General features: G+C 63.2%; 5 protein-coding genes across 5 annotated transcripts; 1 reads left to right on the top strand and 4 right to left on the bottom strand.

Moving 5' to 3' along the window:
* Positions 1–3162: 3162 nt before the first annotated feature.
* HRG_09790 (uncharacterized protein) lies at positions 3163–3720 on the bottom strand (the record flags this gene model as incomplete). The annotated part of the gene is made up of 1 exon (XM_044868261.1): positions 3163–3720. The coding sequence occupies one exon, from the start codon at positions 3718–3720 to the stop codon at positions 3163–3165; it is 558 nt and encodes a 185-aa protein (XP_044716842.1).
* A 2220-nt stretch (positions 3721–5940) lies between these two features.
* Positions 5941–7275, top strand: HRG_09789 (uncharacterized protein; the record flags this gene model as incomplete). The annotated part of the gene is made up of 2 exons (XM_044868260.1): positions 5941–6314; positions 6384–7275. 2 exons carry the CDS (start codon positions 5941–5943, stop codon positions 7273–7275), a joined length of 1266 nt encoding a protein of 421 aa, XP_044716841.1.
* Positions 7276–7773: 498 nt separating this feature from the next.
* Positions 7774–8343, bottom strand: HRG_09788 (MYND finger domain-containing protein; the record flags this gene model as incomplete). The annotated part of the gene is made up of 1 exon (XM_044868259.1): positions 7774–8343. One exon carries the CDS (start codon positions 8341–8343, stop codon positions 7774–7776), a length of 570 nt encoding a protein of 189 aa, XP_044716840.1.
* Positions 8344–9203: 860 nt separating this feature from the next.
* HRG_09787 (PIF1-like helicase domain-containing protein) lies at positions 9204–10822 on the bottom strand (the record flags this gene model as incomplete). The annotated part of the gene is made up of 3 exons (XM_044868258.1): positions 9204–9779; positions 9883–10422; positions 10487–10822. The coding sequence occupies 3 exons, from the start codon at positions 10820–10822 to the stop codon at positions 9204–9206; spliced, it is 1452 nt and encodes a 483-aa protein (XP_044716839.1).
* Positions 10823–10895: 73 nt separating this feature from the next.
* On the bottom strand, positions 10896–14614 carry HRG_09786 (ATP-dependent DNA helicase PIF1; the record flags this gene model as incomplete). Its single annotated transcript, XM_044868257.1, has 11 exons — positions 10896–11544; positions 11617–11711; positions 11912–12145; positions 12197–12490; positions 12543–12704; positions 12785–12921; positions 12977–13155; positions 13212–13243; positions 13333–13605; positions 13674–14396; positions 14468–14614. 11 exons carry the CDS (start codon positions 14612–14614, stop codon positions 10896–10898), a joined length of 2925 nt encoding a protein of 974 aa, XP_044716838.1.
* Positions 14615–14624: the final 10 nt, after the last annotated feature.

The raw sequence follows: 14624 nt of genomic DNA, 5'->3' as shown, positions 1-14624 counted from the left end.
CGGCTCGTTCTAGAGCGACTTCGGGAAGCGGGTCTTCAAGTAGACATCAAGAAATGCGAATTCGGTGTCACAAAGACGGATTTCCTTGGGTTTATTATTAGTACGGATGGTATCTCCGTCGACCCTAGGAAAGTCTCGGCTATCCTGACCTGGCAGACCCCACGATGCAAAAAAGAGCTGCAGTCCTTCCTCGGATTCTGCAACTTCTACCGTCGGTTTATCCGTAACTACGGTAGAATCTGCCGACCCTAAACCGCTTGACAGGGAGAGTAGGTGGGATTTCGACGACCGGTGCCTTGAGGCCTTCGAGACCCTAAAGACAGCTCTAACTACCGCGCCAGTCCTCGTCCACTTCATAGAGGACCGCGAGACGAAGCTAGAGACTGACGCGTCGGATGGGGTTATCGCGGGCGTGCTCACAACTAGCGGACGATGGACAATGGCACCCGGTCTCGTTCCTTACGAAAACGATGAACGCAGCGGAGTGTAACTATGAGATACACGATAAGGAGCTCCTGGCTATTATCGTGTGCCTGAAGGAATGGATGCCCCTTGTATCCTAGTCGCTCCCGGAGTCATCAAGATCTTCACCGACCACCAAGCCTCCAGTACTTCGCTACAAAGAGGATGCTAAACGCACGGCAAGCTCGATGGATCGAGACCCTTGCTATGGTCGGATTCGAAATCCACTATCGCCCGGGCAAGCAAAACGTCGTCGCCGACGCTCTTTCCCGCAAGGCCCAGGACGTGCAGTTACAGAAGGCGCTCAAGGAGTTGAACCGCTCGCAGATCCTAATCCCAGCAACTCAGTTTGCAGGGGCACGACGGGAGGGCTGCTATAGCCGCAGGCGCCGCAGGCGGAGACGACCCTACTATTGCCATATATACCCCGGTTCCGCAAGACAAGCCGAGACCCCAAACTCTAGAGATGGGTGCCTACTGGAAGGATTCGAGCTTATCGAAGCGATCCTCCAGGCAAACCGGGCTTCACCTCGCTACGCTCCGAAAGGAGCAAGCAGAGATACCAGACTCCCGGTTCCAAGTCCAGAGTGGCCTCCTCTGTTACGATGGACGACTAGTCGTCCCCGACGAGGCGAACCTACGGACTGCCCTTTGTCACGAGGCGCACCGTCCGCGAAGTCAGGCACATCCCGGCCGGAATAAGATGAGGAAGATCTTAACGAGACGGTACTACTGGCTCGGGATAGGAGGTTTTATTGACCGTTACTGCGCGAACTGCGCGGACTGCAAGCGGTCCCAAGACTCCCGCCTCCGACCAGCAGGACTACTCCAGCCACTGCCAATTCCGGAGCGCCCCTGGCAGCACATCTCTATGGACTTTAAGACAATGCCACGAGACAAGAAGGGGTATACGGCGGTCTTCGTTACGGTCTGTCGGTTGAGCAAGAGGACGTTCTCCTACCGACATATACGACCTGTACCGCGCAGGATATGGCCTGGCTTTTCTACGAGCATATCTGGAGGACCTACGGCGCACCGGAGACCATTACGTCAGATCGCGGGCCGCAGTTTATTTCGAGCTTTTGGAACGAACTTTGTCGCCTCGTGGGGACGAAGATGAAGCTATCTACGGCCGAACATCCTCAGACGGACGGTCAGACCGAGATAATAAACCAGTTCCTACAGACAAAGCTCCGTCCCTATCTAGACTACTACCAGGATAACTGGTCCGAAATGCTCCCTGCTTGGATTTCGCACACTCAACCCACCCACACGAGAGCATCGGTCTAGCACCTGCGGAGCTTGAGATGGGATACTTACCCCGAATGTCGTTCGACTGGTCCGTGGCGCCACCACAGCGACGGCCCCCAGAGAGCAGCTAGGGCGAACAGCGGCGCAGCAGTTCGCCTCCCGGGCCGCCGAGGGGTCCGGTGGGCGAAACCCTACTCACCAAGCAGGCGGAATACAAGCGGCAGGCGGATAAACGCCGTAGGAGGTCGACTGGGAGGTAGGCGACCTGGTATACCTGAAAAGGGACACTGGTCAACAGGACGCCCGAGTGACGGCTTGATCAACCCTACCTAGGCCCGTTTCGGGTCTTATCGGCTAAGGGGCCAAACGCTTTCGAATTGGACCTACCACCAACGATGAAAATCCACCGGGTTATTAACGCTAGCCGACTACTTAAAGCGCCCTCGGATCCGGTACCAGGACAGACCTACGAACCGCCCCGCCGGTAGTCATACAGGGGAATCCGAGTGGAGATCGACCAAGTCCTTGCATCCAGGATTGCCAGGGAAAGCTGCAATACCAGGTTAGTTGGAAGGGTTGGGACCCGGACCCAGATTGGTATCAAGCGAGTAACTTCAAAACACTCCGCTAGCCCTACAACACTTCCACAACGCCCACCCCGATAAGCCTGGCCCTCCGGGCCGCCTAGCTGCATGGATCAAGCAGCGGCGACGGACCAAGTCGCCCTAGACACACCAGATGACGACCCCGACTCAACGGCAAGACAACACAAAAATGAGGCGGCGGCGGGTAACGAAGTAGGTATGTCTCTGGGTATTGGCATTACGGCATTGGTCAGAGCTCGGGGCGAGCTCTCCGGAAGGAGGGTAGTGTCAGGGCCCTACCTGGGACCCCTGGGTTACCGTGACACACCTGGGGACTACTACGGAAACCGCGGACGGGCACGGCACCCGCGGACGGGCAGCTCCGGGCACGGGCAGCTCCGGGCACGGGCAGCTCCGACGGTAGGTACGGGCAGCCCCGTCATCCAGGTCCGAAGCGACAGGGAGGATATGAGGAGGTCACGGCGTTAGGAGTTATGTGGTTTTCTTTCCTCTTCATCTTAGTATTCTTTCGTTACAGAGTATCTTGCTAGCTTTGTCTGCAGTCCCCTTTCGCTCGCCGTGACAGCTGGCCGGCCGGGACTGGATGGCTCGCGGCGGGTGCTGGCTTCCGGCCAAGGCTGAAGCCAAGCCTATCCCGCTCGACGGCGGTGAAGGAGCGGCGGCCCTGCATGTCGGCTGTGGCCGAATGTCCCGCGGAACGTCCGAACTTCTCGTCGCCGGCGGCCAAGGACCGGCGGCCCTCCTTGGCGGCTGGGGCCGGATATCCTGGGGAGCCCCCCGGCTTCCGGCCAATGCTGAAACAAGCGGCCCGGCTGCGGCGGGAGTTGTGGCAAGAGCCTCGGCCCTACTGGCCGGCCAGGACTGGATGGCTCGGGGCGACGGGCCGGCGGCTCTCCTCTGGGGCCGGACATCCTGCGGAGCCCCCCGCCTTCCGGCCAAGGCTGAAGCCAAACCTATCCCGCTCGACGGCGGTGAAGGAGCGGCGGCCCTCCATGTCGGCTGAGGCCGAATGTCCCGCGGGGCGACCGAACTTCTCGTCGCCGGCGGCCAAGGCCCGGCGGCCCTCCATGTCGGCTGGGGCCGGGTATCCTGCGGAGCCCCCTGGCTTCCGGCCGAGGCTGCAGCTAAACCTATCCCGTTTGACGGCAGTGAAGGACCGGCGGCCCTCCATGTCGGCTGGGGCCGAATGTCCCGTGGAGCGTCCGAACTTCTCGTCAGCGGCGGCGAAGGCCCGGCGGCCTCTGCCGACGGCAGAGGCCGGATTTCTCTCGGTGCGCGCTGGCTTTTCCCTGAGGCCGAGACGGCGCTGGGCCGGCCCAGCGGCAGCCACTGCCCCGCCGCACTCGGTGTCGGCTGAGGCTGGATATCCCGTGGCGCGACTCGGCCTGCGCTGATCCTCCATTTCCCTAGTCCTGGCGGTCTTCCCCGCCCTCGCCTCGGAGGCGCCTCCCTTGACGCCTCTTCTTGCTCTCTCCGAGAGGCGCCGCGACCGAGTGCCGGCGCTGCTGTGATCGGCCGGATCTCTGGTCCTGTGTACGGCGCTGCTCGGGCTTCTGGCGCCGGGCTTACCCTGTCACCCGCTCCGGACTGGGCCCTCCCGCCGCTGCTCTTTACATTATACCGGCGCCGCCTTGCTATCGAGCCCCCCCGCCATTGCCCGCCGCTAAAGGCGGCGGGCTATACGGCCTCGGCCGGTCCTTACGTGTAGGTCGCCGAGACGGCCTCTTCTTGCCTGTGCTTTGCATGGTACACTTTCCCTTCTTGTCATCTAGGTCTTGTCGGTCAAAGCCTCAGTACGCCCCTAGACGCTCGCCTGCTGAATTTTGAACCCATGTCTTACGTGTTGCGAATAAGTCTGCCTCCTTCTCCTCGAACATAGCCTCGCGCGTCCTGCTTGTCTTAAAACCCTCTACGTCTTACTAGACCGCCTTTCGAGGTTTCCTCTTCTCCTCTTGTCGCATTTTTCTCTATACGCATCTTATAGACCTCCTTTATATAGGCTCCTTATCTTAGCCTACCGCTAACGCTACGTTGCGTCTTCGTTTAGGATCCTTTGACTTCTCTTATACACCACGGCCACCAGCCCTTCCCTACTACACTAAACTCTTAAGACGGCATATTGGTAGGGAACACTCCTGCCCCTATACCTCGCCGCTTCTAGCTTCGCTCCGGCAACGTTGCTCGTCCACTACACGGCCTCGCCATGTCTTCGTCTCCGTCGGCGGACAGCTCTGCCCCGCACCTCCGCAAGCCCCTTGCCACTAGCAAGGGCGCGGGCGGCGACATGTCCATGATGTTCTTCGCCCAGCCCGACTGCCCCGCGAGGTTTGCCCACCAAGACGAGCACCGCATCAGGGGCCTTAACGCCGAGGCTGTTACGGCCAGGCACATACGAGCCTTGACGGCTATAAAGATGTATTGGCACTATGAACAAAGACTCAAAGCTAAGGAGCAAGAAAGGAAGACTAGACTACACGACCGAGCGGGCCCTTATATAGACACGAGGTCGCGCGTGGGCACGTGATGCTGCTTGGGCACGTGACACTGGTGAGGTGCTGCGCTGGCGGCTCTACGCTGGCGCCCAGGGTCGTGACACTGCCCCCCGTCTAAGGCCTTGATATGCGTATCAAGGTAGTCAGTCGTGGCGGCGGCTTCTTGGTTTCACGGCTTTCTCTGCTGTGTCGTCATCGTCTCGTTCCTCGCAGCCCTCCTCCGCTGCAGCACATTCGATCCAGTATTGCAGGTTGACGGGCGGCCAGCTGAGCCGTCACTTGGGCCATCGTTGGCGGGTCTTCGATTGAGGCCGACGTCTCCTCTTGCAGCTGGAGAATCGGGGTCGAGTCTTGGTCTTGGTCTTGGGTCGAGGGCCTTGATCAGGCACTTGCGATGCCGTACGGACTGACTTCCTTGTCGGGGTCCGTAGTCGAGTTTCTTCGGCATCACCTAGTCAAGGGCGAGTCGGGGTCGAATCCAACACGAAGCGAATCGGTGGGCCAAACCTCCTGATCACACACAGGAGGTCAAGTCGACAGGCGGAGGTTGTTCCTTTCCAGTCTTTAGGAAGAGGGAACGGGTCGATGCGCTGCACAGTCCTTAGTGCGTGCGCGGGTCAAGGCCGAGCCGAGCTGCACACGCAGACGAGTCGACAGGTGCCTCCAGTACCTTCGGAGGGCTTGGTCGAGTGTCCTCACGGACAGTCAACCCTCTGATCACATACAGAGGGGTCGGAAGTGATTCGCAACGCAGTCCTTAACGAAGCGAATCGGTCGGGCTCCTGATCACACACAGGAGGGTCGGTCGGTGTTGAGTCGGGCACAGTCCTTAGTGCAACGGGTCAACGGTCGGTCGGAGTGCACGAGTTTTCAGTCCAGCGCGAAGGACCAGGTTGTGGGTGCCTATTTGTTTATCGCGGGGCACGCGAAGGTTGCCTATATTTGTTTCGCGGGGCACGCGAAGATTGAGCTTTGAGTAGTGTTACGGCCAGGCACATACGAGCCTTGACGGCTATAAAGATGTATTGGCACTATGAACAAAGACTCAAAGCTAAGGAGCAAGAAAGGAAGACTAGACTACACGACCGAGCGGGCCCTTATATAGACACGAGGTCGCGCGTGGGCACGTGATGCTGCTTGGGCACGTGACACTGGTGAGGTGCTGCGCTGGCGGCTCTACGCTGGCGCCCAGGGTCGTGACAGAGGCCATCGCCCGAGTCCTCCTGCCGGTGCCCTCGTGGCTGCTAGAGTCGGAGTATGCACCCCTCCGGGCCGAGGGCGACGATCTAGGGCCCTCCCTCTTCTTTAGTCTAAACCTCTCCATCTACGGCCAGCCGGTCGTCGATACCGACTGGTCCGAGCAGTGGTTCTTTATGAGCGGCCGCGTTCACCCCTACGCCCTCTCCTGGGAGGTGGAGCGCCGCGACGGCCTCGAGGCCGGCCCGGACGATGCTATTCTCTACACCGTGCCCGCCCTTATCGTCCGCGACCAAGGTTACCAGCCGTGCGCCCCCCTCCCCTTTTCATTGTAATGCGCCTCCTCACCCACCGCCCCGCTGACTTTGCCCCCTAGCGTCCTGCCGCGCTCCTTGGCCTCTAGCGGCCAGTTCCCGTCTACGCCTCCCGTTGTCTCCTTCCATGGCGTCGTAGCCGGGCCCGGCCTCGACCTCCTGCGTCGAGACTTCCTGCCCGGTCTCGGGCCCGACCAGCTCCGCTGCTGCGGCTTCGTCCGGCTCACGACCTACATCGCCCCTGGCCTGCCGGACAGGATTCCATTTAAGGGCTACCACCCCTTCGAGGTCTTTGTTATCTTTCCCGTCTATGTTAACCCTTGGGCCGTGCTATGCAAGAAAATCGCCGAAAAGTCTAACTCTTCCTTCCTGCCCGGCGTCCCCTTTACCTGCACCGGAAAGGTCGTCGGCCTTCTCGACCACCGCGTTATGCTCTCCCCCCCGGGCTCGGAGCGCGATTACGTCTTTATCATCGTCCCGGACAGCTGGACCTTTGTCGATAGGCCCTCGGCCGCCGCCGCCGCCTCGGCTTCCCCCCTCGCTACGCCCCTTAGGCGCCAGACCCCATCCGCCTCCTCTACCTTCGATTCCGTCCGCGCCGCCTTGTACTCCGTTGCCGCGCCGGCCTCGGCCACGTCGGGGCCCCCTTCCTCGGCCTCGGCCCCGACCGCCCCCGACCCCGTCACGCCGCCGCCTAAGCGCTCCCACCCGGCCCTTGCCGATACGCCCATGAAGAGGGCGCGCTTACTACAGCTGCAGCATTCGCCGCCTTCTTCGTCTTCGGACACCGTCGGTCCCGCCGCCCCCTCCTCCTGTCCCCCGCCAGCCGCTTCTTCGTCTCGACTGGACGGCATCCCGCCCGCTCCGGCCCCCCCGCCTTCCCTTCTCGACTCTATCGTCGCGAGCACCTCCGACCCGCCCGCTCGCCCTCTCCGCTATCGCATGCAGAAATAAGCTGCCTACTATAAACCAATCGCTCTCTTACGCCTCCTGCCTTTACTAAAATGGAACGGGATACTATTCCTAACACAGCTTGTCGCTGCAAAATTACTATTACTCTACGCATTGCCACGTTTCTCCCTTTATTAAAGGACAGTTTTGGCTTGCGAACCCGTTTCTTACAACACTGCCTGCCTCTAGACGTTCTCCGTGACCTCGTTAATGTCCCATGCGTTGCGCCTCGCCCCTTCTCTTTCCCTTCCTTCCCATTCCCTTCTCTCTCCTTGCCAGCTTGCCGCCGCACCTCTCAGTTGCGTTTAGCGGCGACGGGGGCCCTGTAGTTGCGCCTCGCAAAGGGCGTCTTTGTTATCTTACATTCCGTTCCTTAGTTGTGCAAGTCATAGGGACGAGGGTCGCCGAAATCGGCGGTTGGTTCTACAAAGGCCGTTGCGGCGTGTGAGGCTGGCCTTAAGGCCGCCTCGACGGCGTTGCTTGCTTCCACTCACTAGCTCCCTAGCTTGCCTTTGGCTTGCATCCCTTCTTGTGTACCTTCCAGTCCTCCTTTTGGTGTTGCCTGCTGCAATACGCGACCGCCAGGCATCGGCTGCACCTCCTCGCCCCCGCCATCTCTCCACAAACCCGGCAGACCTTCCCCTCTGTGCTCTGTGCATCCTGCCCTTGCATTTGCTTTGCGCCCATGCTTCCGTCCGCCTGCCCCGCCTCTGCCATCGTGTCCTGCATTTCCTGCCTCGCCCTTATTTCGCATCCTTCTTGACCGCAGAATGACGACACGACCACGAGCACAAACGGCCTCTCTGCATGTAGGTACGATATCGGGCTCTGTAGAATCTCCTTTGCGACTTCGCCGCAACTCTCGCAGCGCGCCCCTGCTGCCTTCCGACACGCCGCCTCGTGCTCCCGTAGGATCGGCCTTATCCACTGTAGGAACAGTGCGCTGGCTTCGTCGTTCGGCCTCGCCTGGCCTACCTGCGTCACGAGCGTCTTCGGGATGCTATGCTTGTACTTGAGCTCCGTGGCCCCGAATTCGCACCAGAACTCCACGAAAACGTTGCAAGTGGCCATGCTGTAGTTGTTTTCCTAACTGCTCGATCGGTAGCTAGGGTAGACGCTTCTGCTCTCCTATTCGTGCCTTGGTGCCTCTCTTATACTCCCTCTCTCTTACCCCGCAACCGTTATCATCGCTGTATTTGCCTTCTTGCTTTTTCTCCCTCTTCCCGCTGCGGGATGGTGCCCGAATGGCCGATTTATTTGCCTACCTTCTTGCATGCATTAGTTCCTGGCGCTACCGCCTGCTTGCGTTCTTTGCTCTCGCCCTCTGTCTTCGTCTTGTTTGTCTCAATCCTCAGTCTTCGTTCCTCAAGGCTTTTTGCGCAACCCATGAGGGGTTGCCTTACCTGTTGTTGATAAGCACATGCCTTGAGGAACGAGGAACGAGTGACGAAAGGTTCTTAGGGTTCCTCCCCGGGGAGAAAAAAAATTCGCCATCGATTTCCCCCCCGCAAATGCCGCCCTCTGATTCGCTGGCGTTCTCGCTTTTGATTCGTCGGTTGTTCTTTTCTCGCTTTTCATTCGTCGATGTTCTCGCTTTTCATTCGTTAATAAATAAAAATAAATAATGCCCTGCCCCCTTGCTGCCCCTTTTAGTTCCAGCTGCGCAGTTCGCTTCCAACGCCTCCGTAGACCATACGCCGCCGCAGACCACATAGAGGAAGGTGCCCCGGCCCGGCTTCTAACCCCGCCATAGACCACACGCCTCCACAGACCACCCCTTCGCCCGTCCTCCTGGCCCTTAACCTACACTCCTTTACGTCGGAAGTGTGGAAAATGCAGGGCGCCTGCGTTACCTGCGGAGCCAGTCGGCCGCCTCCTGTGTTGTCTGCCTGCTAAGCTCCTCTAGCCGGGCCTGCGCTGCCGTCATCTCCTCAGGCACCCGGTTCCCCACTAGGTCCGCTCCGCACCTCTGATACGAGCATGATGCCGTCGAGCGTCGGGCACCGCGACAGCTGCACGTATAGGCTATACGGGTCGCACGACGACGGCACCGCCCTCCCCTCGACCGTCGTCATCCTCGCCCCCCGCAGCTCCAGCGCCACGCGCTCTAGCGTCCCGCCCTGCACCTTATAGTCGGTGCAGGCGAAGGCCGCGGCGCACGGCAGGCCCCTCCGGCTGACGTCGTTGCGCTGCCATGGCCGCTTCCGCTGCGCTGTGATCTTGACGCTGATGGGCGTTAGCAGGATCGTCCCGGCAGGCATCCCGACGAAGTGGAAGTCCTTGGTCGTCTCCGAGGCCAGCACGATGCCCGCCGGCGGCCCGAAATGCATGATGAGCTCCGCCGAGACGCGGTGGCCGGGGAAGGCGCGGTCGGGGATGACGTCCACCGCCGTGTACCCGGCCCCGTTCACAAGCTTTAGCCCCTGGTGCGTGTTCTGGTTCACGACGACCGGCATGCCCGGCACGAAGAGGAAGACGGCCGGCACCGGGGTCGCGCTGTCGTCGCCCTGGCCTAGCATTAGCACCGCCTCCTCTTCCGTCGGCACGCCGTCCCTCCACTTATGCTCGGAGAGGAAGACGCGCGCCGCCGTCCGCCGCCTCTCCCGGAACGCGAGCGCCGCCTCTAGGTTGAGGTTCCAGCGGTTGCCGGTTGAGCGGCGTCACCACCGTCAGGCCCGTCTCCCACGGGATCCGCCTGCCCGGCCGGTAGCATCTCGAGTTGAGCAGCTCTAGGTCCGACCGGTCCTGCTCGCCCCGGCGGATCCGCCCGAGCAGCCGCCGCAGCTCCGGGTCGCCGGCGGCCCGCATCTGCTCGTCTAGCATGACGACCGTCGTGAAGCGCCGCCACAGCGCGTGCGCCTTGTCGTGCTGCCGCCGCTGCTCGGCCGCGAACGCCCCGTCCTCGTCCCACGCCACCGCCGCGCTCGGCAGCAGGATCGACCGTTCCTGCACCGGCCGGAACTGGTGGAAGTCGCCGCAGAGGATCACTACCGGGATGCCGCCGAAGTCCCGCGCCGACCCCCGCAGCCGGCAGAGCTGCTCGTTGGCGGCGTGCAGCGTCCGCGCCCCGAGCATGCTGACCTCGTCGATCACCAGCACCTCCTTCTCCTGCCAGTCCATCCGCGACCGGCCGTCGACGAAGCGCTCGCCCTGGCCCGCCAGCCGTACGCCGTCAATGTCCTCGTCGCCCTCCCGCCCGGCCGCCCTGGCCGACCGTAAGGCCGCAGGCCGAGTGCAGCGTGATGCCGTTGATCCGCGCTGCCGCCGTCCCCGACGTCGCCGTAACCAGTACCCGGCTCGATAGGTCCCTCCGGGCGAGCAGCTCGACGAGCGCCTCGATGACGCGCGACTTGCCGGTGCCGCCCTCGCCGCCGATGAATAGGCAGAGCTGGCCACCACCGTCGCCGCCTGCGTCGTCGCCCTGCCGGATTCGGTCGAGTTGCCGGCACACGATTAGGAGGGCGATGGCCTGCTTCGTTGAGCGTGAGCTGGCCCGCCAGCTCCTGCCGGCGGCGACGAACGAGCTCGACGGGCCGAGCCGCACGCGCATCCCCGCCGCCGTGCCTGCGTCTGCGTCGCCGTCGGCCGCCGTTACGTCGATGTCGTCCTCGCCGAAGCCCCCATCACCCCGCGAAGGCCGCGCCGCGGTCGGCCCCGACGCCCGCCGCCGCCCCGCCGCCCTGGATGCCCTGGATCGCCCGCTCCCGCTCCCGCGCCGCGCTCCTCTGCTGCGACTTGATGGCCCGCACCTCTTCTTGCCGCGGCAGTGCCGCCCCCGACAGCGCCGAGCCCGGTAGGTTCACCCGCCTGCCTGCCCTCTCGTCCGCCACCACCGTCGCCGCGAGCTCGGCCGCCGACCCGAGCGCCGACTGCTGGAACCGGCAGAGCTGCTGCGTCATCGCTAGCAGCTCTGTTGACTGCGCCGTGACTTGTCCCGCGCCGGCGGCGTTCCGGACGACGTCGATGAGCCGGGCCGCGTCGCCCGCCCCGCCGGCGCGGTATGCCTCCTCGCCCCCTTCGGCCGCCCCCCTGCCTTCGTCGTCGGCCTGCGGCGCCGTCATACCGCCCTCCTCGGCCGTGGCGGCCCACTGCTTGGCGTCGCGCTTCGCGTCCTCCGCCGACCGCCGGAGGAGCTGCACGTTGTCTGCGAGCCGCGCGACCCTCGGCGCCAGCGACTCCCGCGCCCGTGCCCAGATGTTGTTAATGTCGCCTGCCTCCTCGCCGAGGAAGGACTCCCACGGCACGAATAGGGCCAGGTGCTGCACCGCCGCCCTAGATGCTGTTAGCCGATGCCCCTAGCTGCTCTGCCTTCCTCTTAGGCGCCCCCCGTCTTATAGTACGCACCTCCGGTGGCACGACTCGTCGTCTTCCTCGCTGAACTCCTTGCTGAGGTATCCGTCGACGCATACAGTCGCCCCGCAACCCGGCCGCCTAAGCGCCTGCACCCAGCCCTTCCCCGACGCCCAGCTCTCCGCGAAGGGTACCTCACCCCAGCCCGCCATACCGTCGGCGCCGCTGCCGTTTTGCTTTAACCTTACAAGCGATGCGTAGTCATAAAGGCAGAGGCCCCGCAGGAGCTCGCCCGGTGCCGGTAGGCCTCGACGAGAGGGATCCTCAGGCCAGCCTCCTCGACGACGACCGTCTCGTCCGGCGCGTCGCCCGTCGCCTCGGCGCCGCTCGCCCGTCGGAGGTGCCGCCACCGGCGGAAGACGGCCCAGTAGAGCTGGTTTGCGTTTATATACGCCCACGCTGAGCCGCTGCTAAACTCCGCCGGGTACCCTAGGAGGTGCGCGATCACCTCGACCTGCGACAGCGGCCGCTCCGTAAAGACTCGATTCGCCGCCTTAAGCAGGAACGTTCTCGTCTTATTCCCCTACGGGTCCGCCGCCGTCGCTACCCCTTCGGCCCCGCCCTCCCGGCCGGCGTCGCGGTCGGCGCCACTTCTGTTGCCCTCTCCCGTCGGCTCTAGCACAGGAAGGAACTCGGCCGCGGCGGCCACACGCTTCCACACCGGGTCCTCTACCTTCGTCGCATAGTTAGTAATATAGTAGATTAGGGCCATGGTCTTGCGCTGCGTCGCGATGAACGAGATGTCGTGGTTGTGTCGTAGCCCCACTGCCATCGCCCTGTTCCACCGGTTCACCATGCTATGCGTCCGCCGGATCTCGAGCACCCCGTCCGCCGTCAGCGCCGTCCTCTCCACCAACCTCCACGGCGCCTTAAACCGGCAGAGGTCCCCTTCCGCGCCCCACGCCGAGCGAGTATTTTACGCAGGTCGCGCTATGCGTATGGATCTGCGTCGCGCCCGCGCAGAAGTTGGCCTCCTCGTCGAAGGTGTCCGTGAAGCGCGCGACGTCGTCGAGCCGCGACGATATGTCCGCCGTGGCCGACCGCTCTGCCTGCATGGCACAGTAACCTTCTGCGTCTAGCTCCTGCGGCCTCGGTTCAGCTTAGGCCCCTCAGCCTGACCCAGATAGGGGCATCGGGGTTTGTGTTAAGGCGGCCGCCTTACCTCAGAGAAGACGCTATCTACGTAGCGGACGATGCGCTCCCGGTACGCCGCCTGCTCCTCCGCGTCCGGGCCGGCGAGCGCGTCGCCAATGCCCGCGTTGCCCCTTAGCCAGAGGAGCCCGTGGATGTGGAGGGCGCCTCGCTCGTTGGTCTCTACCGCCCGTAGTATGCGCCGACGTGGCCGAACACCGACTCCTCCCGACGTTGACGTAGTGCTCGAAGAAGAGCGTCATCTCCCGGTGGAAGAAGACGGCCGAGCTCATCGGGTCCGATATGGCCAGCCGCGTCCGCTTATACGCGGTCCCTAGGTCACTTAGGAAGGCCTCGGCCTCGTCGGGTCGCGGCCGCGGTGCGCCGCTAGCCGTAACTTTACTAGGTTCGTAATGTCGTTCGGGTTCAGCGTGAACCAGATAGCCGGCACCCCGTACCTAACGATGAGGATAGTATCTTCTTCCGCATACTAAGGCGGCTCTCCTCGACATTGGCTGCCGGTAGCCGAACACGGAGAGGGACCGGAGGAGCTCTTTACCCCGTCGTCGCTAGTCTTACCTGTGGCCTCGAGCTCGGCCTGGCCGCCTCGAGCCTCTGCGCCGTTAACGACTTTAGTAGGCCCTCGACCCTTGCGAAGTTCTTCCTCGCTACGCCTAGCATGCTGGCCTGGCGGTTCTTAGACCGCACGCCCATGTTAAAGACAAGGAAGGCGAAGATAGGGTGCGTCGCGAACCGGCCGCCGTGACGCCGCAGCACGACGTCGGCCCATGCCTGGAGCTTCATGTTCCGCGTCGACATAAGGCCCTCTGCAACCCGCTCCGCCTGGGCGCCCTGGTTCCCGACGCTAGGCCCGCGCTCTCCCGCGGCGTCCTCGTCGGCGAGCCTCGGCCCGCCTAAGCCAAAGGGAACAGGGTCGGAAAGGCCTTTGCAAAGAAGGAGGCGTCCGCCGAGTCGGCGAAATCCTCGCCGCGTCGCACCTGTATGTACGGCTCGCCGTCGCCGCCGTCGCCCGCCGCCCTCTGGCCGCCGTCCCTACCCACGTCCTCGGCTGGCGCGCGCTCCTCGGGCCCGACCGCGTCGCGGGCGAAGCGAATCTTCTCGGCGTCGGCCACATCTGGCGCCCCATCTAACGGGAACATGCCGGAAGACGTTACCTCATTGATTACGTCCCCGTCCTCTTCGGGCCTAGCGCCGTCCCTGTCGTCGTCCTCGCACGTGAGCCCGACGTCGCGGCTCCCCTCGGCGGGGTCCTGGCCCTGCCTTAGCATCGCGAGGACCTCCTCGATCTCGGCCGCGCCTCCGTCGTCCATGGCCCGCTCCGACGGCGGCACCACCTGCGCCGTCTGCGTCCTCTCCCGCGCCGACGGCTCGTTTCGCTCCAGCCGCTCGCACACCACCGGCGGCACCCCGTGCGGCGGCGCCCCCCAGCTGGCTATCTCCGCCGCGTCGATCTCGACCTCGCCGTAGAGCGGGTTGTTCTCCTTGAGCCAGGCCAGCGCCCTCTCGACCGCCGACCGCCTTACCGACAGCAGGCCTGATAGGTCCCGCGGCCCGGGCCTCTCAGCGCCCTGCCACGAGACGTGGATCTCGTCCATGACCCGGACCAGCGGGTGCGGGAGCACCTGGCAGCCAGGCCCTGCACGTCGTTCGGGAACACCGTGATATGGCCCTTGACGTGCCTCGGGTACCTCACGCTCTGCCTCTGGCCGCCGGGGATGCTATACTTCGTCACGAAGCCGTAGCACGAGTTGAGCGAGATGAGCTTCTCCTCGAGCGGCGTGAGGTCCTTTAGCTCGTCGGGGTACGCGTGCTCGCAGCCGAGCCGCCCATGGAGGTGCATGGCCGGCGAC

The sequence above is a fragment of the Hirsutella rhossiliensis genome (genome assembly GCF_020360975.1).
Source record: "Hirsutella rhossiliensis strain HR02 chromosome Unknown scaffold00013, whole genome shotgun sequence".
Lineage (NCBI taxonomy): Eukaryota > Fungi > Ascomycota > Sordariomycetes > Hypocreales > Ophiocordycipitaceae > Hirsutella > Hirsutella rhossiliensis.
The sequence above is the reverse complement of the archived record's forward strand: the minus strand, read 5'-3'. Positions and strand labels throughout refer to the sequence as shown.